We start from the raw sequence: 26,678 nt of genomic DNA on the forward strand, positions 1-26,678 counted from the left end.
AAAAAAAAAAAAAAAAACGAAAACACCCGGTCTGTCTCAGCCCACTCCTATCCATTACTTGGATCATCCTGCACCATCCAAGTAACCAGAGCACAGAAATAAGTTCTATCATTGCGTCTGGTACCTGACTGTCACAGGAAACAGGCAGCCCACTGCACAGACCATGACCCAAGGACCTTCTCACGGGCTGCGTTTTGCATGGTTTCCACCCCAGCCTTGGGTCTCTCTAAAGCATCATCAGCCTTACTTCCTACACTGGGTTTCACCCTCAGTAATCTCCCCCAAAGGGAGCTTTCTGAGAGAGAGCATCACGAGGCGTGCAGCAAGCACAGTGCGTGGGTTGGAAGGGATGCATGCCCAGGACCTCCACGGCTCAGGAAGGGCACCCTGGGCTCTTGCATCCCTCTCCCTCGTTAACTGCAAGAGTTGAAGTGGCGGGTACCGCTCCCCAGCTTCTGCAAAATGAACTCAAACAATCGTTAAATGCCTCCCCGTCTGCAAAACTGTCCGAGGAACAGTGACAAACGGGGACGAGAGAGCACTAAGAGTGAAGCACTGAAGAAAGGCGAAGTGCGGACCAAACAACGATGGGTCCCGAACGGAAAGCTTGAGTCTCGGTCCACCAAGGGAAGGAAGCCTCGCGAGATCTAGGGGTCGTGATCTCGTTGCGTTGCCTAGCGACAAAAAGACGCTGGCGGGCCCCCTGGCAAAACCCCGCTGTAGCTCTAAGTCTCCTACCATGGGGGATGAAGACGGCAGCCGCAGAGGCGGGATCACTAGGGACCTGCAGAAGCTGAAGCAGCAGGCGATGGCGTACTACCAGGAGAACGACGTCCCGCGCAAGCTGGAAGATCTGCTCAACTCCACCTTCTACCTCCAGCCTGCGGACGTCTACGGGCACCTGGTAGGGACGCGCGGGGAGCTCCCTCCTCCCTCTGGCCCACGCTGCGGCAGCGCGCTGCGTCTGCGCCTGCGCCACGGAGTCGCGCCTGCGCGCTGCTGGGCAGAAGGGTTGGGGGATGCCCAGCTGAGAACAAGGCGAGCGTGCTGCGCGGGGAGGATGCGGAGAGTTGGCAAGAGGACCCTGAATGGGTCTGTAACTCAGGTCTGCTCCGAGACTGGTGAGCTTCTTTACTATCCAAGGAGCTCACCTGCCGTTGGTTTTCTAAACCACAGACCCGACGCCGAACTCACCTTACCTGCGGGCGGGGACGCAAGCTGGACCACGAAACGAATGCCAGAGACTTGGCTGCAGCCCACCCCGGGTCCCATTCCTCTGGCTTCCACTCCCCCCCCAGATGTCTCAGATTCCAAATCCCAGGTGTGAAAACCTCACGCACCCTGAATTGGCTAGGTACCCAACTTCTTGGGCCAGTGACTGCCTAAATGCAGATTTCACTCTTCCCTCTCGGTTGTTGACTGAGTGTCCTTGAGCTCTCCTAGGGCCATCCTCTAGTAATCCTTTGAGTTACCTGATGGTTGGCTGCTGAGGAGGGGGATCCCTGTGCTTGGAAAGGAGTTGGAGTACCTACCGCTCGTCTTCGTCTCTAGAAGCTCTGCAAGATTTTAAAAAACAAACAAACAACAACAAACAAACAACAACAACAAAAACCCTTTTCTAAATAAAGAACTTGTGCCTCAGGGATTTAACTAGTACCCCACCCCCACCCCAACCCCTGCACTGTGAGACATAGGGACAATTATAGACTTTTTGTGGAATAGGTGAGTGAAGGCCTGATAAAGATTTCAATCCCTCTGTCTCTTGCTGAAGGAACTGTTAACTCGTTGTCTAAAAGGACACCTCACCCGGTCTCTTCCTAGTCTGTTAGGCAGCCTGGCACTGGTTTGTACAGCTCTTTGGGAACTCCATACCTTAGTTAGGGGCGGCCCCGTTTGCTTTCTATCCTTTGCTACAACATTCTGACCAAAAGCAACTTAGGAACTTGTTTATTTGGTTTACATTTCCATGCCACAGCCCATCACTGAAGGAAGTCTGGGCAGGAAATGCAGCAGAGGCTATGGGGGGGGGGGGGAAATGCTGCCTACTGGTTTGCTTCTCATGGCTTGCTCAGCCTGCTTTCTTGGACAACCCTGGTCAACCTGCCCAAGGGTATCAGCGCCCATAGTGGGCAGAGCGCTCAGAAGTCAATCTTGGATCCTTTCCAAGTCATTTCTGCTCTGCCACTTAAAGGATATTGCAGTTACTAAGCTTCCCAAGAGGCCTGTTGGAGTTAGGTGTCACTGTGCATCAGCTGATGGTTGATGAGGGGAACACGGTTTTCACTGTTGACAAGCCAGGTGTCTGCCTGGGGGTGGGCAGGGATAAAAATCGTCCCCTTCAGATTTTTAAAATCTGAATATGTCACAGTATAAAGACCAATGACTTCCACAACTTGGGAAGAAGGATCAGGGAGTCAGTCGGCTTGCTATAGAAAGGCTTGCTGGAGAGAGATACCAAGTCTGTGGGTTAAGAAAGGTCTCGGGCGTGGTGGTGCACGCCTTTAATCCCAGCACTAGGGAGGCAGAGGCAGGCAGATTTCTGAGTTCGAGGCCAGCCTGGTCTACAAAGTAAGTTCCAGGACAGCCCGGGCTATACAGAGGAAACCCTATCTCTAAAAACAAAAAACAAACAACAAAAAAAGGTCTCAGGGTTCCTAATAAGACATGCTGTCCCAGCAGAGCTGTGGAGCTAACCCAGATCCAGGAAGGAGGACACATGTGGAGATGTTTTGTAGGAAATTCAATGTGTCTGGCCTTGTAGATAAATTCAGTGTGGTTTCTAATTTTTGTTTTTGTGTGTGTTGAAGGCAAACTACTTTTCTAAACTTGCGAAGCCTCCCTCCATATGCAAAATAGTGGGGAAAACCATACTGGATGGCCTGGGACTTCCTACTCTACAGGTGGAAATCTCCTGCACCATTCAAAATTTCCCCAAGGTATGAGGCAGTTAAAAAAATTTGTTCTTTTGTGTGTCCTGCCCATCTCTGTACTAACTAGCAAGAGTTGTCTAAGTTGCAGAAAGTTAATGGTTTTGAAATTCAATATTTTTGCTGTGTATATACGAACATATGTATTTATTCATAGGTATTCATAAAAGCTTGACTCAAACAATCAGCAATGCTGTGTGTTCTACGTTTCTGTGTGCTGGCCTGGAAATAGTCTTGTGGGGGGAGGAGGAAATGGGACAAAAATATTATGACATTATGATGCAATGAGTTCTATACGTCTACATTTGGGTTTATGTGTTTGAGATACGAAGAGTAACAATTTAGACAATTTATTTAGATAAATTTAACAGCTGGAAGTAGTGGTAAACTCCTGTAACCGAGGCCGAGAGGATCAGCAGTCACGCTATCCTCTGTTATTCTTAGTCATCTTAAGGTCAGCCTGGGCTAGGAGATACTCTTATCTCAGGAAACCTTCTGTTAATCATAGTAAGATTAGGCCAGCCTAAGATACGTGATACCCTATCTCAGGAAATCTGTTATGCATGGTAAGTTTAAGGCCAGCCTGGGCTGCAGGATACTCTGTGGCAGGAAAACAAAAGTAAATTTAAAAATTGAAAACAATTTAACAGCTTAATTCATGTTGTTTCCTACTTGTTACAAATATAATTGTCGCAGCCTCTGAGGGGAGAGTAATAAGGATTAAATCTGTAGCTGTTTCTTGGAGACATAGTGAAAGCTTGACATGGGAATTTTAGACCCATATTTTAACAAGAGGGTAATTTGAAATGTTTCATGAAGTCAAGTTTCTTCAATGTTTCAACAGATGTGCATTAGAGCCAAAAAAAAAAAAAGTATTGTTTTCCCCCTTGAAGTTGATGATAAAATACTATTAATGTTAAGTGCTAGATTAAGTCAATCTCCTGGGAGAGGGAGAGAAAATGCAGAACACGTTTGTGTCCTTGTCAGTACATCTGTTCCGTGGCGATCCCTACTCACTTTGAAGTCGTGGAGAACGCTTTGCCAGAGGTGTTGGATGCAGAGGAGTCAGAAAGGGCCCAGGCCGTGAGCACAGCTGTGCAGTGGATCAATCAGTCCATCACAGAGGAGCTGTGGGGTCTGGTCCCCTCCAACCAGGCAGAGGTGGACCACAGGCTCAGGTACAGCTTCCACTTCAAAATAATAATGGCCAGCTATAAACGCCTCGTTGTCTTCATGTTCCTCTGTGGAGCAGAGTTACTTAGGCCACTCACCGTCCTGATTTACCCAAGAAGTCTGAAATTGCATACACATGTGCACAAGCTTGTAAAGGTCAGAGTCCAACACCAGCTGTCTTCCTTGGTTGCTCTCCACCTTGTATTTTGAGACAAGGGATCCTAATTTAACTTACTGGAACTCATCAATCCAGCTGGACCGGCTGGCTAGTAAGCCCCTCTGTCTCTGCCTGCCCCGTGCTAACACAACAAGCACTCCTCACCACGCCCAGCCCTTTCCACGGGTGTTGGACACTGAGCTTGGGATCGTCATGTGTGCAGGCCACCCCAAGAGATTCCTATGCTTAGAGATGTAAAATTGGTAAACCAATCAAACATTGACTAGTAACGGTGATTCTTTGCTGTATAACTTTACTGTTCATTAAAGACTAAAGCAGTTTGCATCCAAACGAGATGTGTTTTTACATTTAGAATTAAATCTTGGCTGGATAGTTGATACCAAAAGACTCAGAGCACCTTCAACTTTTTTCGGAGTTGATGAATATTTTGTGTGCATGAGTGGATGTGTGTGTGTGTGTGTGCCTGCCACAGCACACACTTGAACACTTGTGGAGGTCAGAAGAAAACTTGATGGAGTGAGTTCTTTCCTTCCACCATGCTGAGTTCCAAGGGGTCAAACTCAGGTTGCCAGGCTGGGAGACACATATTTTTGCCTGCCGAGCTATTTTGCCAGCCCCAGAGTTGGCCAATATTTGGTTTTATAGGAGTCAAAGCTGAGAATCCTGCTTTGCATAAATACAGTTCAAAGCAGAATTATGTTTAGAGGCATATCATAAATTGTTGAAATTCTGTCCTAATCCTAAGCTAAAATTCGATTAACATTTTTGACTTTTAAAATCTTTTAAAATTGTATTTACTTTCATTTATGTGTTTGAGTGTTTGCCTGCATATATGTATGTATGTGTATGACGGGCATGCCTGCTGCCCAGAGGAACCAGAAAAGGGCATTGGATCTCCTGAAATTGGAGTTATAGGTGGCTGTGAGCCCCAACCATAAAAATGATTTTCATTGCCAATTCATAACTATAATTTTGGCACTATTATTAGTCATCTCTGTGTTTCCCAGTGGTCTTGGGTGACCCCTGTGAAAGGGTCATGAGACCCCTTTAGGGTTCTCGACAAGAGCAGCTTTTTTTCTTAACTGCTGACCTGTGTCTTCGGCCCTCTTGTTTGACGACGTTTCATGAAACTCAGACATTCTAACAGTGCAACCCAAAGACACACTGATTCAATATTTACCTGATGAGGGAGATAGTAAATGTTTATATTTTGTAGAATTAAACCATGATATTTCAGCAAGATCAAGAAGCTTGTACATATAATAAAATACTACAATGTGTAATGGACAGTAGTGTTTAATCTGAGGTGTTTCAGGCTGTGTTCATTGGTGGTCTGTAACAGGACAGTTGTGTGGCATTGCGAAGTGCACATGAGTGTTCAGAGACCTTTTTACTTTCACCAAATAGTTTGCAAACCCCAGCAGTCATTTACGTAAGCCCGTGGGGAATCATGACCTGCAGGTTAAGAAGCTGGGATGTAGACTGCAGAGCTGGGGAGACAGACAGTTTAAGCAGTCAGAGGTCCCTGAAGTCCACTGCTACACTCTTCCTGTGTAAGGCCATGAAGGGCCCCCTGGTCTCTGCTGCACAGGACTTCCTGGGCTCATCAGAGAAGTTTCTCAGGATAAAGATCAGGTGGTGGCGCACGCCTTTAATCCCAGTAGTTGGGAGGCAGAGGCAGGCGGATTTCTGAGTTCAAGGCCAGCCTGGTCTACAGAGTGAGTTTCAGGACAGCCAGGGCTATACAGAGAAACCCTGTCTCGGAGAAAAAAAAAAAAGAAAAAAAGAAAAAAAAGGTCACACATCCAGAGAACAGTCCTTTCCCCTCTGTTCCAGGCCACCTTTGAGCTCCTCAGACCTCTCCCTGTGGGTCACAGTGTCTGGTTGCTTACATTCTGCCCTCCAGCCACAACCAAGTCTTAGAGACCTTTAGCCCTCGATTAGGGTTTTTTTTAACTTCTAACATCAGAGAACCAAGTAGGGCTGAGTGAGTGTTATTCAATGCCACACGCAGCACTGGGTTAGAATTACCTTTCCTTTGTGCAGCTGGAAGGCTTCAACACCTTTGCCTCAGCAGAGGGCAACTGCAGCCTCTTCAGTTGTATTACTCAGGCAAGAGCAATGTCATGCTGGCTTTTTTTCTTTCTTTCTTTTTTTGCCTCAGAGTTAGATGATAACCTTGGGGTGGGGAGTCCTGAAAAGCGTAGACCAGGCTGGCCTCGAACTCAGAAATCTGCCTGCCTCTGCCTCCCGAGTGCTGGGATTAAAGGCGTGTGCCACCACGCCCGGCTGTATTGTCATTTTTATTATTTTTTTCCCACAGCTTCTACTTCCTTCTCCTGGAGTCTCCCTGCCCCCCCTCCCCCCCCCACCCCTACCCCATACCAAATCTAGACTGATACATGTTCTTCTGTTTCTGGATCTTTCTTTTACTTGATCTTGATCTTTTTTTTTTTTTTTTCCATAGAAGGGAAGATCAATGGAGATGGAGGGGGAGGGAGACAAAGTGAGAAAGGGGGAAGGAGGAAGACAGAGAGAGGGAGGAAAGAAGAGTGAGGGCAGGGAGAAAGAAAGACAGAAGGAGGGAGGGAAGAAGAGCCCCTTTGAAAAGGATGAGAACATTTGTGGGCTGCAGTATTTTGAAGTTCTTACACGAAGACTCTGCACCATGGTTGACACCTTAGCTGAGTGTAGAACTCAAGTCTCCTTCAGCTCTTCACGAGCTGTGTCCCACCACATCACCACTGTGTGGAACACTGCCTCTCCTCTCTGTCATCTTCAAAGACCCTCCTGCCTACACATATAAGCCTTCTACTCCCCACCCTTAACCAGCCTCGGCCTGGGCCTCAAACCCATCATCTCCATGCCCCACCTCCTCACCCTACAAACACTCCCATATTAACAGTCAAAAAAACCTAACAGGAGGTCCAGGACCTTCACTCCATCAAGGCGGCTGCTGTCCCTTTACACCCGGAAGTCTCTAACCCTTGTGATGTCCCGTCCACTGTCCCTGGTACCACCTCTTATAGTCGTAAATCTTAAAGACACGTTCTTCTTGGTCCTCCTGGATGTCCACTTCCAAGACCTTTCACATTCGTGGACCCTGATACTCAACAATCCCAGACAACTGACCTGGACTGTCCTCCCTCGAGGATTTATAGTCCCCACCTTTTTGGCCAGGCACTTGCTACAGACTTGGCTTGCCTTCTCCCCTTTCCTCCCACCTGCTTCAGTGTATAGCTAACCTCCTCCTTTGCAGCCCCTTCCCTCTCGGATAGCCTTGCTCTTCCATTTCCAGAGTTCCAGAAGTTACCAGAGCTCCCCTCCCAAAGCTCGACCCTCCTCCCCAAAAGTCACCATCTTAAATCTTCTCTCTGCCCAATCCAAAAGCCCCCCACTTTAAATCACCCATCTCTGCTCCTCATCCCGTGGCAAATTTCCTCCCTAAATACTCACTCCTGATATCCCTATACCAAGCCGCATCCGCACCTCCTCCTCCCTCCCACCCACAGTTTCTGATACTTAAAATGCTCTCCTTGCTACACCAGCCCTCTGCCTCTCTTGTCTATGCAAACCTTTCCATCCTTACACTTCCAAAACACATAAACACTACCTAGAACCTTTCCATTGCCACACAAAACTCTATAGACAGTACCAGCCGTAGCTGCCCCCACCCCCTTGTATCCCCTCTCCCCTAAGCCTCTCAGCTCATCTCTAAATCTAGAGAACAAACTCCGGAATCCCCTCACAATCTGTTGACTCCCCCCAACCCCCCACCACCTATGCCCACCGATACCTCCCTCATGTTCTCACTTCAAGAGGATTCCAATCTCCTCCTCCGTCTCCGATTCCATCCCTCCAAAACTTCTCTTATCAAAAACTCGCCACTCAATTTCTTACCCGTGCTCCCTCAACCCTCCCCCACTCATCTCTGCCTCAAGGTTCCCCAGACCCTATCACTCCTGTCAAAAACCCCTCAAAGCCCTCTGACCTGATTATTCTCATACACAAGAGGGTTCCTAGCTACTTTCTGGCCACACTTTGTGTGTGGATGGCAGCTCCTTCCTATCAGGCGGCCACATCAGACCAATCGATCACCCCTGGTCAGGATTCACCCTCACCTTCTGGTTCCTGTTCCCTTCTCATCACCCAATCCTACACACATCTCATCTCTCTTCTCACCCTCCTACTTTTCCTTTGCCCAAATGATTCCCGAAAATCCACCACCAACGGACTTCCCTAAAGTCATTAACTGTCCGGACGATCTCCAACATCATACACTGAACAAATCCTATACTCCCAGTTATAAGACACAACGAAACCTAAGCCACCTCCTCTCTGACCCCCCCCCAACTCCCCCCTCTTCTCAAGGCTAGACTTTTCTTGGGGTCAAGGTCATCCAACAAACTCTGTCCTCACCTTCCCTGACCCCTCCCCCTTCAGTGCCTCACAGCACTTACCTTGTGCCTCTATTCAAAGCCTCTCTCTGAGCAGCCCTGGTTGCCAGTGCTCCCCACCCCCCACTACTGACCACTTGTCCCCTTGACCACTTAAGTTCCCCTCTGGGAACCAAAGCCAAGTGCCTTCATCCTTTTCACTCCACCCCCAGAACCTGTTCCAGACCGACCCTCTCAGAGTCTACCAAGAGCCTCCCCAATCATCCATGTTCCTGAGATATCTCAATTTCAGAACCCACCTACCTGAACACCCCAAGAAAGACTATTCTGATGTAACAAAAGCCTCTTGCACTATAGTCTCCCAACACAATCAGACCCTGCTTCCAGGTAACAGCTGTTCCCCAATTAGCCTTATATAGCCAATCTAAAATTTCCTGGCTCCTCTAAAGAACTCTCAAACAGACTCCAGATAAGGACTCCTGCCAACCAACAGCTTGTTTTCCTGCCTATTGCCTATTACTAAGAGTGGCATCTCTCCCTCTTTCCCTGGTCTTGGGACTCCTCTCCCCAACTATCAGTTATAAACCTAACAGTTTCAAATGTACATTTGAGACAAAATTTTTTTCTAAACTCGTTAACTTCACTTCTGTCCCTAGTCTGTCTGGCCCAGCAGATTTCAAATAAACTACAGATTGCTACAGCAACCCTAGTGCCAGCCCCAGCTGTTTTCTCAAAATCTACATGCGGGTTCAGCCTCATAGACTATACTTCTGTAGCCTCAGATGGTCCTGCAGAACCTGTACAATGACTGACAGCCTGCTCTTCTATCTCCCTTTATATATATATATATATATATATATAGTTTTTCGAGACAGGGTTTCTCTGTGTAGCCCTGGCTGTCCTGGAACTCACTCTGTAGACCAGGCTGGCCTCGAACTCAGAAATCCACCTGCCTCTGCCTCCCAAGTGCTGGGATTAAAGGCGTGCGCCACCACTGCCAGGCAGTCCTCTATCTCCTATCTTTGTCACCTCTGGTTTAAAGAAATCTCCTTTGTGCCAAGAATATGGTCTTAGAAATGCAACGCTGTTCTGACTCGTGTTTCTGTGGGATGTTTTTATTCTCTTTTTTGTCTATGGAAGCTGTTATCTTTTTAATTCGAGAATGGGGGAGGGGTGGTGAAATGTTGGGTAGTTTTTCTCTACTAGGGTTTCCCCACAGTTTTTTTTTTTACATGCTCATTTTAAGTCGCACACACCTGCCTCTCATCAAAAGGAAAAAGGGCGGGGGTTGGGAGGGGGGCTGGAGAGATGGACCTGCAGTTAGGACTCACACTGGCAGCTCACCATAAGCCTGACTCCTGGAGAGTTTGCACACCTCTGGCCTTCACACGCGCGCGCACACACACACACACACACACACACACACACACACAGAGACAGAGAGACAGACAGAGAGACAGACAGAGAGACAGAGACAGAGAGAATAAGGAGGAAAGGGAACTACATCCTTACAATCCTGTCTAGAATGGTTTGGCTTCTGAATGTCATTTATATAAAAAGAAAAACGCAGTCACCCTTAGTCAAATTACATCTTCAAGTTTTATTTTGAAAGTATAAAAAGAGTTTAAATCATTTCAGTGATGAACACCTTAGAGAACGTGGCTTTCCAGGCAAAATGAATTTTGATTCCTAAAAAAGAAAAATGGCTTCGACGCCATCATTAATTTTATTAACCTTGGAAATTAAACCTAATTTGCTCCTCATTAACTAAAAAAAAATCATATTATTGTAACATTACCTCAGGGTCAGCGGTAAAAACGTGACATCCCATTGTAAAGACATATTTCTTGCCATTCAGGACCTTCTTTGAACATAAAGTACAAGAAGATAAAGAGAGAAAAGAATTGGAAAAGAGCCAGGAGGAGCTGGTTCCTGCACCTCCACCAGTGACGCTGCCGCCGCCACCGCCACCACCTCCCCCACCTCCCTCCAAAAAGAAAGGGCAGAAGGCAGGTGAGTGGCTTGGCATCTCCTGGCACCTTTGGTTTTAACCGTGTGAGGAGGAAGGAGTGGACAGTGCCCCGCCAGGTCCCATTCACCTCCCTTGCTGCTGTGCTGGGTAACAAGGTTTTATCCCACGCTTACCTCCATTTTTATTTGAGATACAAAACGATGGTGCTCTTATTCATAGCTGAGCACTTGCTGAATCAAACTTCCTAAACAGTGGAGGGCAGGAATTTGCCACCTCCTTGAAAGTTTCCATGAAGCAATCAAAAAAAAAAAAGCCCCCACAGTAAAGAGTCTGCTTTGATGAAGGTAAACTCTGTTTGCATATCTGTTAAACCTGAGAATCACCTGGAGGGAAAGATCAAACCCACGACTGTCCAGTTAAAGCAAGCTGTATGTTGGGGTGCCGCACCCTAAGTCGGGATTTGAGAGAGCAGCCCCTTCCGGCCTCTTGAATTCATTCCCCTTTATAGGAGAGACAAGGTGTTCACAAGAGTGAGAGAGCTGGCTGCTATACTTTGTTAGAAAGACACAAGGAAAGGGACGGGACATGGTAAGGATTACATCATGTGGATGGGGTCGCAAGCAGTTCACATCTCACCTAAGAAACAGGAACTTATTCTTAGTTATAAATACAAACCTTAACCTGCAAGGTACAATGTTTCTGTCCTGGTCCCACATTTTTTTACTGTAAACTAGACCATGAAGCTTTGCTACAATCTGACCTCTGCTCCATGCTTCCAACAGAGTGCTAACAGCAGCCCCTCCAGTCTGCTAACACTAGACCCACCCCTGGAATCATGGGCATTTTTATATTAGTCGAATCAGCTAACACGACCCCAGGTACAGGTGAACATCCAGTTAGAAAGTGGGTTTCATTAACTGAGACAACTCAAGGCCAGGAAGGAGCTGAGGTGATGGAAACGAGGCCCTTGACCTCATTGTTCCTGCTGCTGAGGTTCAGAGAGGGGAACACAACTGACCAAAGAGTTGCAGTTGACCCAGGCTTTGCCCCAGATGCTGTGGCAGACTCCACTGAGCTGCCTGTGGGGGCCCACAGTGACCCTCCATTCGCCTTTGATTCACAAAACTGAGAGCTTAAGGGAAGAGAAACTACAATGGAGGCAGGGATTTGCTCTGTACTAACCACGTGCTGGGTGCTGATGCATCTTATCTCCACTGAGGACCTGAGGTAGCTGTGGGGAAGAACAGGAGACTGGAGGCTTAGGAGGGACTCTGTTCTTGGACAGACAGGCTGCCTGAGAACTAGCAGAGTGAAGACACCTGAGGATTCCAGATTGACTGTCGGGCTTGGGCTTGAATAAAGATAGCAGGCAAACATGCAGCAAAGCATGGCGCTCTCTGGGTTTAGAGAGAAAGACCCGCAAGTTAGGCAAACATGTGAAGAGGATCTCAGTGGGGACTGTGATGATATGTAAAAGGGCAGGGCTTGGAAATTCAGACTCTAAAGCAAGTTTGCACCTACTTCCTGTAACATAGTAGGCAACCAATATGTTGTGTCCTCCACAACAAATCCCAGTTTACTTAAAAGCAAGTATGGGGGTAGCAGTATCCACCTCACACAATCGTGGACCAAGTTTATGGTGAGTGGCCTAAAAATCATTAGGCAGAATCCACGGCTGAGGATGACGGAATACTGCTAAGTCAGCAAATCTGGAAATTCCCCAGGAGCTAAGAAGGCCCAGCCTTGGCTTTCACCCCTTTCCTCTGTGCTGGGTCCTCTGTGAGTACAGCAATAAAGTGTGGTTTTATCCCAGTGAGATGTCTAGAAAAGAATCGTTTCTCTACGCTCTCCTCTCTAGGACGGAGGGATACGCTTTTGGAGAAACCTGTTTCACCCCCGGAGCCCCCTGAACCAGTCCTCCATGGTAGCATGGCCATAGGCGCTGTGTCCCTGGCAGTGGCCAAAGCCAGTGCGACCTTGGCCAGTGATCCTCTCTACTTAACCCTGGCGTCACTGAAGCATGATCAGGTCAGTCATGTTACATCCCAGCACATGGAACATGGGGCCAGGAACATGGAGGTACCAGGAGCTGCCATTCTCACTCTCCCCTCACTCTCCCTGCCTTTCAGGAGCAGCCATCGACATTCTCTATGCCTTTGCTGATGGGATCTGTACTGAGCTGTGGGAAGTCGTCACCTGGGAAGCTACATTTAATGAAAGAAGTGATTTGTATTCCCAGTCCTGGATTAACAGCCAAACAAGTACCTGATAACGGCTAAGACAATTTTCCTATTTGCTCCCCCTTCCCCCCACCTGCATCACTGATGGATTTTCGAGTAGATCAAGGGAAAGTGAATTAAATGGTATTTTAGGGAATCAAATAAGTAGGAAGAAAGCAAGGACAAAGCCAAAAGGAAACAGACCCTCTTAGAGGTCTAGTTTAGACAGCCTTGATTCATGTTTGTAATTCCGAGGATCAAGGTCTTGTTTGCCTGGAAAAGCCAGCATCTGAGGTACCAGGAGGAGGACCTTTCCTGACTTCTGGGCGGCAGCAAACAGAAACCTGCTTTCCAACACCTGCTGTGTTAGGAAGAACTCCAGGCCAGCAGGCGGGCCCAGCACCCGTGGGGCTGTCAGTGCCTATGTGAGGAAGTGAATGAATGCATCCTATGTCAAAGCTTCAGTTCTCAGGGGTGGTGCTGTCTTACCCTGCCCTGCTTAGGAATAACTGCATAAGGTTCACGCTATAGTGGTTCACACTATGGTGGTTCATGCTATGGTGAATGCTCTCAGAAAAAGCAGAGGAGACTATTCCCACTGCCTCCTGCAAAGACTGAAATTTTCCCAAGTTGGTGGGGATAAGTCTGATAAAAGCTTCACTTACTTTCTCTGTGAAGAAGAGCCCTTTTTAAACAAAATTATTACCTCACACTTTACAAATTTCAGGTGACTAGAGGTGGGTTGTTTTTTGTTTGTTTGTTTGTTGGTTTTTTGGTTTTGTTTGTTTGCTTGTTTGTTTTGGAGACACAGTTTCTATGTATAGCCCTGGCTGACCTGGAACTTACTCTGTAGACCAGGCTGGCCTCAAACTCAGAGATCTGCCTGCCTCTGCCTCCCAAGTGCTGGGATTAAAGGCGTGTGCCACCACTGCCCGGCTGTGACTAGAGTTTATATACGACATACCAGCTGTCAGATTCTGTTAGACTACACACAGTCAGGATCGGGCAGGATCCTGAGTCACTATCTCCTGTGCCGAGAGAGGCCCCAAAATGCTCTGCCTGACCCCCCTCATCACCCTCCCCCTGTGCAGCCCTCACCATCACAGCACGCCTCCTCTTCCTCCTTTCAAAGATTAATTTATTTCCATTTTATGCGCATGGCTGTTTTGCCTGCGAGAGAGAGTGAGTGTGTGTGTGTGTGTGTGTGTGTTTGCGCATGCCTATGCACCCTGTGTTTACAGCGCCTGAAGAGGCCAGAAGAGTGTTGGAATTCTCTGAAACTGGAACTATAGACAATTGTTAGCCGCCGTGTAGATGGTGGGAACTGAACCCCATGTCCCCTGCAAAAGACAAGTGTACCTTCCAGATGAACCTTCTCTCCAGCCTTCCCCCCTCCCTCCCACTGTGCTCTACTCCTTCATTGACAGTGGATTCAAACTAACTTAGCCAGGCCTCCTTGGTGACCTGTGCCGTGCATTGTTCAGCTTAGCCTAGAGACTATGATAGACCATTTAGCCAGTTTTCACAATGAAGATACCATGGCACCGCCTGTCACTCACACTTAGCCCAACAAGGCGGGGGGGGGGGGGGGGTCTTAGTTAGGGTTTTACTGCTGTGAACAGACACCATGACCAAGGCAAGTCTTATAAAAACACAACATTTAATTGGGGTTGGCTTACAGGTTCAGAGGTTCAGTCCAATATCATCAAGGTGGGAGCATGGCAGTAACCAGGCAGGCATGGTGCAGGCAGAGCTGAGAGTTCTATGTCTTCATCCAAGGCTGCTAGTGGAAGACTGACTTCCAGGCAACGAGGGTCTTTTATGCCCACACCCACAGTGACACAACTACTCCAACCAGGTCACACCTATTCCAACAAGGCCACACCCCCAAATGGTGCTACTCCTGGGTCCAAGAATATACAAACCATACAGGGGGCCAAGATTAACATCTGTCTTATTTATGTAGACTGGCAGTCCTCCATGGGGAGTCCATGAGCAGTCCCAGGACACATGGCCATCAGGGTATGACTTTCCTATTTGAAACCTAAAATTGTACATTTGTCCACCCTGGCTGTTCTGCTTACAGAGTGTCGAGTTGCTTCTGGAAATTCAGAAACAAGTTAACAGAGCGATGGAGACGGTGAGTCAAGGGAGGCTGTGGCGACTGCTGACACTCAAATCCAGCTTGCCGTTCAGTGTGGAGGTCACTCAGTATTGCTATTGTCACTATGGAAAGCGTATTTGTTTGTTTTGGGTTTCCCAGGCAAATCAAGTCAGTCCTAGTCTGCTCTTTTGCTACTATGACAGTATGACAGTCACCAGGACCAGGAAAGCAGCCCCCCCGGGGGGGGTTATCTGGCTTCCACATCTAGGTGACAATCTGTCACTGAGTCAGGGCAAGAACTCAAACGGGAGCCTGAAACCGAAGCCATGGGGATACCACTTTCTGGCTTGGTCTAACCTGGGCAGTTCTTCAGTTGAGGGTTCCTCCTAGGTGACTCTGGGTTTGTGCCACGCTGACAGCTGAAGATTCCCGTTGGTCCAAGTGCACACACTGCTCACTGGCAGCGGAGCTGTCTTCTGAGGATATTGAACAGTCCCATTCTACTCTCTGAGACAACTAGCTCTTTGCTTAGTTCATCCACTGGGATTTGCAGATTATTCCATGACATCTGGCTCTTGCCAAAGATCAAATCTACCTTGATTTTGCTCTGAGAATATTGGGCCTGTGAAAGCAAATCCCACACTGGCAAGCGGTCAAGAGAGGATTTGGTCTCCACCTGCCCAAAAAGGAGTGTGTGCACACAAGGAGTATGTGCACACACTAAGGGTTCCTAATGTGACCTGTGTATGCTTTGGTAGCATGAATGTGTAGGTGAGTGAGAAGGCAGAGGGAGAGGATGAACTAGAGATGCATTTGAGTTTGAGAAATAGTTAAGGACTTTAAGAAGGGCGTTAATGGAATGATCTCCACATGTGTATTTTTGGCCAACTTTGTACACATGTGAACGGGAGTGGAATTCGTAATGTAAAAGACTAGTCCCCTAAGAATAGCCAGCCACGGTCCACTGCTCTGCTCATTTTCAGGGATGTCTGAAAATAGCAAGTGTCTTAGTCAGGGTTTCTATTCCTGCACAAACATCATGACCAAGAAGCAAGTTGGGGAGGAAAGGGTTTATTCGGCTTACACTTCCATACTGCTGTTCATCACCAAGGAAGTCAGGACTGGAACTCACGCAGGTCAGAAAGCAGGAGCTGATGCAGAGGCCATGGAGGGGTGTTCTTTACTGGCTTGCTTCCCCTGGCTTGCTCAGCCTATTCTCTTATATTACTAGCCCAGAGATGGTCTCACTCACAAGGGCCTTTCCCGCTTGATCACTAATTGAGAAAATGCCTTACAGTTGGATCTCATGGAGGCATTTCCTCAACTGAAGCTCCTTTTCCTGTGATAACTCCAGCGTGTCAAATTGACACAAAACTAGCCAGTACACCAAGTAACATGTTTCTTTATCTTCCCATAGCTTCCACCTCCAAAACAAGAGACCAAAAAAGGGCATAATGGGAGCAAAAGAGCTCAGGTGAGCAGGTGCTGAGTGGGCCCTCTCTCCTCCTTAGCATGTTGCTTCCAAGACCAGGTCTAGGTCGATGAGAGAGAATTTGTTCCAAGAGTGCTAAATACAGAGCTCAGTCTAACAGAGGCCTCAGTCTCCCTCTTCCTGGCTGGGGGTTTCCTGGAGAGCCACCATCAGTTAACTGAGATCTTAAGAGCCCAGGCAGCCTTTAGGAGCAGCAGGACTGGATACGATCCTATAGGTGAAAGACGTGGGCAAGAGACCATCTTTATGAATAACAGACCGACATAGGACAGCCTAGATATTCATTGTATCACTAACAGAAGAAAAAGAAAAGGCAATGCTCACACTCATAGAGGTCAGAGAACAGCTCAGAGGAGTCTGTTTCTCCCCACCCCCTACCATGTGGTACTCGGGTGCCAGGCTAGGTGGAGTGTGCCTTACCCACTAAGTTATCTCACTGCACTAATTTAAAAAGTGTCACAATGGGCCGGGCGGTGGTGGCGCATGCCTTTAATCCCAATACTTGGGAGGCAGAGGCAGGTAGATTTCTGAGTTCGAGGCCAGCTTGGTCTACAGAGTGAGTTCCGGGACAGCCAGGGCTACAGAGAAACCCTGTCTCGAAAAAACCAAAAAAGAATTTAAAAAATTAAAAAAAAAAAAGAGAGAGAGAGAGAGAGAAAGAAAGAAAGACTAAAAGTTAATATTACAGTTAGGCTCACCTAGAGGAAAACCAAACATAAGAAAGTAGGTTTTGAAGAGGAGAGTTGACTAGAGAACTATGGGTGTTTACAGGGATGTCCTGGTGGTTGTGGCTCAGGTTAGCCCAGCATTCAAGGGCAGAGCCAGTCAAGAGGAGTATACAGGCACACCGAAGAGAGAAAAGCAGGATGGTGCCGGGGAATTGTAAGCCCAGACCAGGGGTGGGTGCGGGATGGGTTTGGAAGCAGAAATCATCCAAAATGGGAAAAGATCTTTGGAGATCCGCGTCCTATCCCAGAGCTTTCCAATAACCTTACCACACTGTGGTGACTTGTACCATTTTCTTCTGGTTTTGCAGCCACCGATCACTGGCAAGGTATCTCACCTTGGCTGTTTAACCATCAACTACGACGCCATAGAGCAGCCACTGCTGCTTCTTCAGGTGATCTGCTCAAACCTGGGGTTGGAACTGGGAGTGAACTTCCATCTCGCCATCAACTGTGCTGGGCACGAGCTGATGGACTATGTAAGTCTCCCCTCTGCACAGACACCCGGTTTACAGGACACAGTTTTTAAATTAGAATTTACCTGAATATTTTCTTAACAGTTGCTATCATACATGCACAAATAGAAATGGAGTTGAGAAGACCAAGTTATTTGACTAGAAAACATTGTACTATTAATTTTGAAGCAGTATTAAAATATCATGATTTTATATAGAAATTCTGCAATTAAAATGGACACATAAAATGGTTTTAAAAGTGAAAAAAGTTATGGCCAGAGAGGTGGCTCAGAGATTAAGAGCACCAACTACTCTTCCAGAGGTCCTGAGTTCAGTACCCAGCAACCACACGGTGGCTCACAACCATCTGTAATGAGATCCAATGCCCTCTTCTGGTGTGTCTGAAGACGGCTACAGTGCACTCACATATAAAATAATATATAAATCTCTTGTTTTAATTGAAAAAGGTTTAAAGCCCTTCACTATGGACTTCTTAGGAACCTATCTAATTGCACGATTTATAGTGTAATCATGAAAGCTGTTGAGAGATAATTTAACAGTCTGTTATGTTTTGTGAGTATAAAATGCTGAATTTGTCAGGCATTCAGACTCAAGCCCATCAACTACGTTGCCATAGAGCAGCCACTGCTGCTTATACAGGGGATCTGCTCATAGGGCTTCATATATGATAGGAGCCTAACTCCCAAGTTACTAAGTTTATGAGGAATGTGGATTTATTTCAACTAAATACATTATTGTCTCCAGCCTGGACCATCACCTGGCAATCATTTCACCTATAGAGGGAAACATTTTAAAAGGAAATGCAAACTGCTCCTACTACCTACCTCCCTGAGTGCCCACCTCCCTGACCCCCCACCTCCCCGAGTCCCCATCTCCCTGACCCCCCCCCACCTCCCCGAGTCCCCACCTCGCTGACCCCCGACCTCCCCGAGTCCCCACCCCCAGGTGACAGCAGCAGTTCTTTTTTTTTTTTTTTTTTTGGTTTTTTTTTCAAGACAGGGTTTCTCTGTGTAGCCCTGGCTGTCCTGGAACTCACTTTGTAGACCAAGCTGGCCTCGAACTCAGAAATCCGCCTGCCTCTGCCTCCCGAGTGCTGCCATTAAAGGCATGCACCACCACAGCCCCGGCAGCAGTTCATTTCTATACCTGGGAATCACTGTGAGGAAATGTAGTCAAGTTTCCTGTTTTACATACATTTCCCATTCTCAGATGCACCCGTGCAGAGTCTTGGTTTTATAAAATGCCAGTCACATTGAGGCACACGAGTGCTAACTTGGTAATTAATGTCGGGTTCAGGAGACACGGCACATAGGGTTTCACTTAACTGTGATTCTAACTCTCACTATAAAGAAAAATCTGAGCAGTATAGAAGAACCGTTAAGTTTTTGGCTGATTTCTAAAAAGTTATTTTACTTCTAAAGAAACTAAGCACACAGAGGGATGTCTAAAGTAATTTCCTATTCTTCATGTAATGATTGGTTCCTGAGCATACCATTAAGAAAAAATAATTGCCTGTTTCCATCAGCAATGTATACCAAGGACTATGAATATACTGACTGCCAGTGCTAACTAGAATGGGTATTTATTGCTCATATTCAGTAAAATGTATTAGGTCGATATCAGATAGTTCTTACCATAACGTGAGTTCAAAGTCATTAGCATTTCTTCACTGACAAGATAGGATTTTTAAGATTCTCAGTTATAGAAGCTAAGACTTCTTACTGCTTTTTTAATGTGAAAAAGGTAGAAATCCATTTAACTGTGGGCTTCTTAGGAACCTGCTTTCTTCAGGTAGAGTCCATCTATTATCTGGAACAGCAGGGGTGCATTAGCAAAGCCCCTCCCCACATCCCCCCCCCGCACCCCCCAGCCCACCTCCCTCCCTAACTTAAGCATCCCTGGTGCCACCCCACATCACAAAGTTGAACACAAGCTGCTCCGTCTTACAGGACTAAACTTCAACCCCATGTACTCTCATACTTAACGCTAAGAGTCTTTGCAGAAATCAAATGAACAGGCTTGCACCAGAACCTTCCTTTCTCGGGCAGCGTGGCTCCCCTGCAACACCTTCCCAGGACCACCTGATTCTCATCTTGGATATTAGTATGTAAAAGCTCCACCCTGATTTCACAGTTTTCAACGTTCACAGAGAGGGAAATGGGAGATTTGGTTCCTACTGAGTTGAAAGATAGTGGGTCCCAGAGTGGGCAGGCCTGTGTTGCCGCTCTGTGACAATAGTTTGTAGGGGTTGGGCTATTGTCTACCTACCTGGGCAGCTGGGGGCCTGCACAGCCATGTCATGAACCTAAGTAGAAAGCCTTTCTCCTCCCACTCTGTGCCCGACGGTTTGTTGTACAGAAGGCTTCATCCACAGTCGGTGTGAAGAGCTCTCCCTGGGGCATCAAAGACAATGGGTGCCTTGGCTTCCCCAGGTTACAAACCACATGAAAGTTAGGGCACATAGATCGTCGAGCGGATCGTGCCCTGAGAGAACTAGTTCCTAACTGTCAGCATGAGAAAGAGTGTGGATGGCAGCTCCTGAAGAGCCCGCCCCTCATCCTTCGCCGCCTTCCTTACACTGCAGAGTAAAGGGAAGTACGAAGTGATGGTGGGCACCCACAAAAGCGCAGCTGAGATGGTGGAGCTCTACGTGGACCTGATCAACAAGTATCCTTCCATAATCGCCTTAATTGATCCTTTCAGGAAGGAGGTAAGCAGGGCCCACCTTTTCTGTCTCAGAACATATATTTTACACGGGATAAAGTAAGCGTTCTCACCTTCCACATTTTATAACAAAGCAGAACAAAAACCCCATTCTTCTGGACCTCTGTTATTGGGAATGTGTTGTAATTTGGGCTGGGGCTGGGCTACTTTGTTTTGGCATTTATGAAAAGGCACTTACTAAGCAAATGAATAGCAGGAACACAATTACCTAGGAGCTTGCCCGTCTGTGAAATGAAACGAGCCATTCGCAAGCCCTTCAGGAGTACCTGTGTATTTACAAGCAGCCTGACTGATGGAAGCCGTCCCTGCTGTGCCAGCCGGTGCTTCGATAGGTTAATCATATATCATTTTCATGTGCTCATGGAAATAGGACTTTTATGAGGCCAGATATTTCTCAGCCTAAGGCCATTTACTACGTATGCATAAAAGTAACAGCTATATTTTTAGAAGGTTTGAGGTCCGGAGGCTTTGCAGTATATTCAGATGAGTGCCCCTGACAAGGGTCAGCTATAGGATATGAAAGACCTCATCCAAAAGTGCAGTTCTTGGTTTTGAGCCTTTGAGAGCCATCTGTGTATTAAACACACATCTGAGACAACTAATCACATGCCACACAATAGGAAAGCCAGACAGAGCTAGTGTGGAGTTTTGGGGCTTCCCAGCTCCTTCTCCTCCTTCTCAGAAAACACAGCAGAACTCAGGGCCTCACTAAGCGTTCTAATGACAGCTGTCAACGTGATAGTTTCCACCTGCACAGTCAGCAAATACAGGATGGCTTGAAATTAGGTCCAGTGGCCGAGATAACTCTATGTGCATGTAGATATATGCATAAACATATACACACATGCGTGCACTCACAGACCCTCACTCTGACACATGCACATATGCACACGCACAAACACATGCACACATACATACACACACATATACACATGTGCGCACACACACACACATGTGCACACACACACACACATACCTAATTATACATTTCATGCCATACAGTGGTCTCACCATCACTGACATGGTTAAAGCTCTTCCAAGCCTTTTGATTCAGGTGTCCGTTTGTTTCATAGAAATAGCCGAAGAATCTTCTAGCCAAGTCAGTGTTTAACTGCACCATGGACAAAACTTAATGGTGATACCCCGGGGCTTAAAGAACTCCACAGTCAGAGTGAGGATAATATGTGAGGCATTAATGCTTTTGAATTTTGTTTTTTATTTTTTTTTCTACAAGATCTTTAGGCTCAAATCAAACTAGTTGCCACTTCACTTCTCTCCACAAAGCTTCTCATTTGTCTGACAGTGACACAGGGATCCTTAGGGCACGGATGTCACGGAAAATATTTTATGTTTCAGATGATGTGTATGACTTGATTATGTGCTATTACTCCTGTTGTTTTGTGATTGTGTTCGAGGCTTTATTTAACGATCCACTCTTAACTGTTTGCCCAGGACGCCGAGCAGTGGGACAGCCTCTATGCTGCTCTGGCTTCCCGGTGCTACATAATTGCAGGCGCCGCTTCCGGGAGCGTCTCTAAACTCCTAGAATACAGAAATATAAGCACCCTGAAATCCCACGGACTGATCATAAAGCACACAAACCAAACCACAATGTCTGACTTGGTGGACATAACCCATCTTATCAACGGTGAGCAAAATATTGATCTGTGAGACCTGTAATGGCTTGGTCATGCAAGGAGCCAAACCCACACAGTATGTCTAAGCTAATGAAAATCGAGGATTAAATCTTGAAAGCAAAGGAAGTTCAGCCATCGTGTGGGACTGAGTGCAGCTTAGGGACTGGCACCATGATGTTCCGTGGCAGCCGTAGCCCACGAGGTCAGACCCTTCAATGATGGCTACCACGGTCGCCTCACAGCAGGCAGGGCTTTCTACCCCTAACAGGGACTAAAGCCTGGTTTTCTTCCAGAGGGCAGAGCCATCTTAGCACACCTGTCTTCTTAGGCTGGTCGTTTGGGGTAAAGAGGAATACCAGAGACACTCAGAAGGGGTACCCAGCCCTTACTGCCACAGGAGAGGCCCAAAGCTTTGAATCCTGCCCTGGGAAACAGCTGGTACCTTCATCAGGTCACCAGAGACAATGTAGTCCTTAGACTCAGGGAAACAGCTTGGCATTCATAAAGGTGAAGCACCGAGCTCCACCAGGGAACAGAGGACCACATGTGTTAGTCTGCCACACCTGGATAAGACCTTGTGAATGTCTCTCCACACCACAACCTGTGTGCATGCTCATGAGCAGGAGGACCTGAGTTCAATTCCCAGAACCCATGTAAAAAGTCAAGTGTAGGCTTATAATCCCAGTGATGGTGTTGATGGTGTGATGGGAGCTAGAGACAGGAGGATCCCTGAACTTGCTGGCTGGCTGGTGAAATTCTAAGATAATGAGACACCCTACCTCAGTAAATGAAGGAATGAATGAATGACTAAATAGATAGAAGAAGGCTTCCTGAGGATCAAGACATGAGTGTATCCTTTGGCCTTCAAATAAATGTGCAGTGGATTGAGATCTTATCAGCTGATCTGCTTTGAGCACCCTCTCCCCCACCCTTTCAGTAGTGATAACCTGTACCTTACATCTGATGGATCTTAAGGGCGGTGTCACATGCCTTTGTGCTTTGGTATGACTGTTCACTGTGAGCGTGGGTCAGAGGACAGCCTCGTCGGCACGGCACAGACCAGTCTAGCCATTCTGAGAGCTTCCCAGGTTTCTCCTGTCCCCTCTCCCTGTGGAAATACTGAGTTTACAGATGCGAGTGGTGTAGCACACAGCTTTTACAGGGGCCCCAGGGATTCAAACTCACGTCGTCCTGCCTGTGCAGGAAGTGCTTTTACCCACTGAGCATCTCTCTTGCCCACCGCCCCTCCCTCTACTTTTAAATAGCATATAAGGTACTGAAAAAGAACTAAACAGATGGGGGTAATAAAGATGAAGGCTTTGGGTATGAATGCCCAGGTGGTCAGATCGTCAATCCATCCCCAGAAGCCCTAACATCTAGGAAATGTCTTGCTGTGATCACAGTCCTGTACGAATGTGAACTTCGTGTAAACAACACATGACTGACAGGAGCCACTCTTGCAGGCAAGAAGCTCCTGGCTGTCTTTGGAAGCACAGACTCGGAGTCCTCTGATGACAGCCTTGTCGATTTGGTAAGTGCAGAACGACGGTCAATTGCAGAATTGCCAAAACACCGCTTTTATGATGAATTGGTATTTCAGGGAAATGCAGTCTTTGGTGGAGAAAGTCGAGTAACCTTTTATGAAATAGACAGGCTTCCAGCCAGACAGCTTCCTTTTGCAAAGCGCTCATCTTTGAACTTTTTAAAAGAGGCAGAATTGACGTCCAGGGAAAATGATGGGCGCAATAAAATGACTGGGGGTGCACACTTGTAATCTTCTTCCTAAAACGAGGTGCAAAAGGCCAGGCCGTGCCCCGATGAAATCGGCACACTCTCAGGACTGGTAAAGTGCCTGATGGACTGTCAGGCCCTCCATCTGTTCACTGTCAGCGCTCAGCCTGCCAGCAGGCCACTTTACTTCCAGAAGAGAAAACCCCCTCACAGAATCCCAGAGCAGTTCTAAAAGGGCTGCTTAAAACCAAGACTCTGCTGTTTAAAATAAGTTGTTCCCCCCCCCCTCTCCCCACCCCTGCCTCAGGCTGTTGGACTCGGTGCCCGGTTTATCAAGTTGGGGGGTCTTTCTCGGGGTGAACGGATGACCAAATACAACCGCCTTCTTGCTATAGAGGAAGAACTCATCCAGAGGGGAGTATGGGGTATGTGCGGCTTTTTCTGCTTTGTTTTCCCCTGTAGCAGTGAATAAGGGAACAAAGATTGGAAGGGAGGGAATAGAAGTCCCTCAGCAGGAGGGCGGGACAACCCAAAGACTATAAATCAACGCTGACAAGAGCAGGATAGCACTCGCCACAATGTCCATTGTTGGCTTAATGGATTATCTATTTACCTGAATGGTTAAGACTCTTGCCACCCTTCTCCTTGCTGAATAGGCTGCTTGGTGGTGTTCAATAGAATTAATTGATTGGAATCTCCAAGACTCCCTTTTGTTATGGCCCAAATTATACTTAAGGTTTCTCTGTACAGCCCCTGAAAGTTAAAGGCAGATGTGTTCCTTCTGGAAACAACTTGTTTTACTTCAAATAAGTAGGCGGCGTGTTGATTCTAACATGGTCTCACAGAGAGGAGCGAAGGTCCCTCAGGAAAGGAACTGATTGATGGTTTGTGAGACCCAAACTTTGTACATCTGCATGGCGAGCTTCTTGTGTCCCCGCTGGAGAAATCCTTACTAAATATTCATCTTTACTTTTTAAAACTACCCATTGGCCCAATGGTGGCCGTAGCCAGCAGAGAGAGAAAGAGATACAGATAAAATTATGATTTAAGAAAGTATCAGAGGGCTACACAGAGAAACCCTATCTTAAAAAAAAATATGGAGATCTTCAAACACACCCTAAGATTCAGGAGAAATAAAGGCGTAATTAGAAGATAGTTTCTGAGTTTTATAAAGGCTGTCCAAAGTTAGGCCATGCTGTTTACTATATGATACCATGGCTTGTCAGTCTCTGGCACCTCCATAGGTGACATTATATTGTTTTAAATATCATCTCATCTTTTGTCCTGCTGACTTGTAGGGCCTTCAAAGACTTCTCCTATCTACCAGTGCCTAAGAAAGTCAGCTGCTTTAGAACATCAAAAAGAACCTGAAGAGATCAGAGACCCACCCCCCTTTTTAAAGGTGCTAGCCCAGGGCCATCCTGGAATGGATTAAGTGATTAGGGAGAATTTCTCTAAAGCTGTTAGATAAACTCAAAGAATGCCCCAAATTAGCAAAACAAATAGTAGCATCACTCCCACTTGGCAAAATGTCAGCCACTTAAGTATGGCCCTTATTTTACTTGGTTCTTCTTAGGATGGTCCCTGTCTGCTGTGGTTTCCCTTAGAGTAGGTAGTTTGCATTCATGTGCAGGGCTGGCCTTTGCTTAGTGTACAGCAGTTGCCTCCAAATGTCACAACGGTAGGTGAAACCCAAGCAGAACAGGGCAAGTGTCAGACTGTTCTGAGAGCTCTAGATCCTTTTGGGTCTGATGATCTTCAGATCCTTCGGTGTAACATCAGAATCAGCACCACTGGGTCAGTACGGTAAACTATTTATTTATTTATTTATTTATTTTTAAATAGGTTTCAGTGAAGAACACAATTTTTCTTTCTTTCAAGAGGATGCTACTACCACAATGGCTGAGGAAACTCTTGGGCCCCTGGACTCCATCTTCCCCACAGAGGTGATAGAGGAATCAGCTAAAACATGAGCCTCCCTCCCGGTTCTGGACTCCCAGGGCACAGTCACTCCACCAGTGTGGGCCAGTTGGTGTGAAGTGTCTCCACGGCGGCTCCACTCTGAACTCCACTTATATCCGTAAATGAGTATAATCACCAACATGTGCATGCTTTCGGTTTCACCGTCGGGTAAAATATATGCCTGGTGGGTTTGCCTGCAGCTCATGAGCTTTACTTTCGAGGCCACTTTGCCATGGGACACTAGCTCTACTGTCTCCTTCTGAAGGTCATGACCTAAGTTCATGAGAGGCTAATGTATTTCCATGTCAGGTTCACGCCCAGTCACACACCTTAACCCCTCATAAATCAGAGCGGCTCTAGCACCAAAAGACTGTTTCCCTGAGTAGCTCCTGGCACCACACAGGCATCCTCTGATTTTGTTTCTCTTGGGCCTCTGTGCTTGGACCACAGATGCTTTGCCTAGCCACCAACATGCACCAAGCCTTGCCCATCTTAGCTTCCAACATTGATTACCTATGCCTGTACTGATACTTCTATCTTAGCTTCTGACACTTGATTACCTATGTCTGTGCCTTTCCTCATCCCTCTGGTGTGTTCATCATCCCTGTATTATTTTTTTTTTCCTTAGGTCCCTTTTGAAACATGAGTGGGATTAACTTAATAAAAAACACTTGTAAATGAATGCTTTTACAACCATCCAGTGCCCTCCTACCACAGCACCAAGAAACAAGCACCAAGGTCAAATCCGTGTTGACAGACGCTCCTCCTCTGTGAGCCAGAGCTGGGCTTTTAGCAGGGAGTTAAAGTAAACATTCAAACATAGAACAGTGAAGTAAGTCCTTCACATTATCCTACTGTTTGTTAGGTGAGCTGTAATGAGGGTGATCTGCAACTAAAGACTGGGTAAGTTGCACTGGCCTGGCCTGCAGCAGAATTTTTTCAGTTGGGGCTTGGTCTGTTT

General features: G+C 46.9%; 2 protein-coding genes across 5 annotated transcripts in view; one reads left to right on the forward strand and one right to left on the reverse strand.

Moving 5' to 3' along the window:
* The window catches only part of Hspa12a (heat shock protein family A (Hsp70) member 12A), a 158,508-nt gene extending 157,694 nt beyond the window's left edge, over positions 1-814 (reverse strand). The window contains exon 1 of the mRNA XM_029472581.1: positions 739-814. Within this exon, the coding sequence (XP_029328441.1) occupies positions 739-741 (3 nt within the window). The 5' untranslated portion in view covers positions 742-814. The remainder of the gene's footprint in view (positions 1-738) is intronic.
* On the forward strand, positions 714-26,399 carry Eno4 (enolase 4). Of its 4 annotated transcripts, none has more exons than XM_021151658.2 (14): positions 714-904; positions 2,808-2,936; positions 3,915-4,105; positions 10,534-10,688; positions 12,506-12,675; positions 12,777-12,908; positions 14,953-15,006; positions 16,388-16,444; positions 17,499-17,666; positions 20,248-20,373; positions 21,840-22,035; positions 23,488-23,555; positions 24,063-24,180; positions 25,601-26,399. In XM_021151658.2, the coding sequence occupies exons 1-14, from the start codon at positions 740-742 to the stop codon at positions 25,726-25,728; spliced, it is 1,857 nt and encodes a 618-aa protein (XP_021007317.1). In that variant the 5' UTR covers positions 714-739; the 3' UTR covers positions 25,729-26,399. The 4 variants fall into 4 exon arrangements, with proteins under 4 accessions (XP_021007317.1, XP_029328444.1, XP_029328442.1 ...); XM_029472584.1 differs by having other exon boundaries at positions 740-904; positions 25,637-26,339; XM_029472582.1 differs by lacking the exon at positions 714-904 and adding an exon at positions 1,022-1,321 and having other exon boundaries at positions 25,601-26,339.
* Positions 26,400-26,678: the final 279 nt, after the last annotated feature.

Source organism: Mus caroli, chromosome 19 (genome assembly GCF_900094665.2).
Source record: "Mus caroli chromosome 19, CAROLI_EIJ_v1.1, whole genome shotgun sequence".
NCBI classification, from domain to species: Eukaryota; Metazoa; Chordata; class Mammalia; order Rodentia; family Muridae; genus Mus; species Mus caroli.

Coding starts and splice junctions, on each gene's coding strand:
- Eno4 (XM_029472582.1), top strand. CDS start 1,061: ATGCGGAGAGTTGGCAAGAGGACCCTGAATGGGTCTGTAACTCAGGTC. Junction 2,937..3,914: donor CCATTCAAAATTTCCCCAAG/GTATGAGGCAGT, acceptor TGTCCTTGTCAG/TACATCTGTTCCGTGGCGAT. Junction 15,007..16,387: donor TTAACAGAGCGATGGAGACG/GTGAGTCAAGGG, acceptor ATCTTCCCATAG/CTTCCACCTCCAAAACAAGA.